General features: G+C 38.5%; 1 gene segment (V, D, J or C); it reads left to right on the top strand.

Annotated features, from left to right (window-relative positions):
• The first annotated feature begins 1,542 nt into the window (after nt 1–1,542).
• On the top strand, nt 1,543–2,000 carry LOC110324121. The segment is given in 2 exon segments: nt 1,543–1,588; nt 1,672–2,000. Coding segments are annotated over 2 exon segments (375 nt in total).
• The last annotated feature ends 565 nt before the right edge of the window (nt 2,001–2,565 follow it).

Below are 2,565 nucleotides of genomic sequence, written 5' to 3'. Positions count from 1 at the left end.
GGAACAGCAATATAAACTAACCAGTACCCCCTGAGCTTGTGTCTCTAGCTGCATATGTAGCAGAAGATGGCCTAATTGGCCATCACTGGGAAGAGAGGCCTAATTGGCCATCACTGGGAAGAGAGGCCTCTTGGTCTTGCAAACTTTATATGACCCAGCACCAGGGAATGCCTGGGCCAAGTAGTGGGAGTGGGTGGGTAGGGGAGCAGGGGCGGGGAGGCATATAGGGAACTTTTGGGATAGCATTTGAAATGTAAATAAAGAAAATAATAATAATAAAAAGAATAAAAAAACTTTATGAAGTATAGAAAGAGCAAGAAAGCCACACCCATGAAGTCTCAGCAGTATGGCTGCCTAAATCAGACCTGAACTAATCTTAATCCAGTTAACATCACAACATGGATGCAAAGAAATCCAATGACACCCTATCCCTGGATCAAGAGCTGAGGGCAACTAAAGGCTGCTGAGAGAGAGAATCAGTCTTCTCAAGGGATGAGCCCTCTGATGTTATCCAATGCCAATTGGTCAATCCTAATAACATATTGCATGAGCAATATTAAACATATTCAGCAGAAAAAAAAAGTAAAGAACAACTTTACATATGTTTAGAATCTTCAGACAAGTGCATTTTGTGTACTGTGCATTTTTCTCCTGTATCCTTTTTCTATCTTATTCTTCCTTTGTTCCACTAAAGAATTTTATTGATGCACCATCATGTAATTGCACACATAATTGTATATAACTATAGAATATCTAAAAGCTACTAGTGAGTGTCTCATTTTTTTGTGTTTGTGTTTCTGATATTGTTTTAAGTAATAGTTTTTTTCCAATGGCATCCATTTTCCCAAAGGTTATACAAGTTTCTTATTTCTTTCTGATGAACAAAAATATATATAGCTATGTCTTAAAGATAATATATTTTGTTGGTACACGTGTAGCTTATTTCTATAATTTTCTTATTAATCATAGTGCTGCAATAGTCATTGATATGTACATATTTCTGAAGTATATTTACTTTGGGTCATTTGAGTGAGTGTTGAGTATATAACATGTTGGAAATGCAACTATTAATTGCAAATGTCTGAAAAAAAAGGCTCTACATCCTCAAAAATTAGCCATTTGGGGAATTTTCCATCACTATCATCATCATCATCATCATCATCATCATCATCAATCATCCAAAAATCTCTAAATCAATCTGAACACATTGTCCCAAAGAGAAGCAACAGGGTAAGGCCTGAAATCTGCTGAGAACTTATTTCCTGATGTTACATCCACAGCATCTTCACAAAGATCACCAAAAATGTAGGAAAAGTATTTTTTCAGAGAAGATTAGGACATTGACCAGAGCATCCTGATATCTGACACATGCGCCTACTGTCCAGTAGTTCTCCTGCTCAACTAGGTTCTCATCTAAGAAGTTACCTGCTCATGAATATTCAAATTACTTGAGTCTATGGCAGTAAATACAAGGATGGCCACATGCTGAAAACAGCATATGATCAGTGTCCTCTCCAAAGTCCTTGAACATAGACTCTAACCATGGAATGGACCTGGGTGGTTTTCTTCCTGGTGTCATTAACTACAGGTAAAGGGATCACCATTTTCAAATCTGAAGAAGAGACAGAGCTTGAGGTGACAATAACTTCCACTCTGCCTTTCTCTGCACAGGTGTCCACTCCCAGGTCCAGCTGCAGCAGTCTGGAGCTGAGCTGGTGAAGCCTGGGGCCTCAGTGAAGATGTCCTGCAAGGCTTCTGGCTTCACCTTCAGCAGTAACTATATAGGTTGGTTGAAGCAGAAGCCTGGACAGAGTCTTGAGTGGATTGGATATATTTATCCTGGAAGTGGTGGTACTGGCTATACTGAGAAGTTCAAGGGCAAGGCCACACTGACTGCAGACACATCCTCCAGCACAGCCTACATGCAGCTCAGCAGCCTGACATCTGAGGACTCTGCGGTCTATTACTGTGCAAGACACAGTGTTACAACCACATCCTGAGTGTGTCAGAAACCCTGGAGCAGCAAGCTGCCCTGGGTCTGAAATATCAGAAAAGGCTAACATTTAGACTTCCTCAGAAATAACCATTTTGAGTGCCTATTTTTTTTTGTCTCCTACACACAGACTTATAGTGCCTTTGTCAACTTTGTGTAAGGTAATCTAAGAGTAAAGTGATGCTGACTTAAGATCTTCAACTGTACACCTTTACCTTTAAATGGCTTCAATAGTAACTACCTCCATTGGCAAGTTTCTTATTCATTAAAACAATAAAAAGAGAAAACCACGATGATACATGATAACATAACAATGGATTCTGAGAGACCAGAACTTTCGTTGAAATAGATCAGAATGAATTATATTATGAATTTGACCTATAAAATCCAAATCACCAACACTCAGGAACAAACACTCCTTTCATAGTCTTAATTATTAAGTGACCTCAAGTGTATTGTGAACACTGGCTATGTGTTCCAGGAGATGTTGAAGACTTAAATTATGAGAAATTTATATCAGAATGCACAGCTATATAAACATATTTTACGTTGTTTAGAAACTATTAATAGAT

The sequence above is a fragment of the Mus pahari genome, chromosome 7 (assembly GCF_900095145.1).
Source record: "Mus pahari chromosome 7, PAHARI_EIJ_v1.1, whole genome shotgun sequence".
NCBI classification, from domain to species: Eukaryota; Metazoa; Chordata; class Mammalia; order Rodentia; family Muridae; genus Mus; species Mus pahari.
This window is presented reverse-complemented; position numbering and strand designations above follow the sequence as displayed.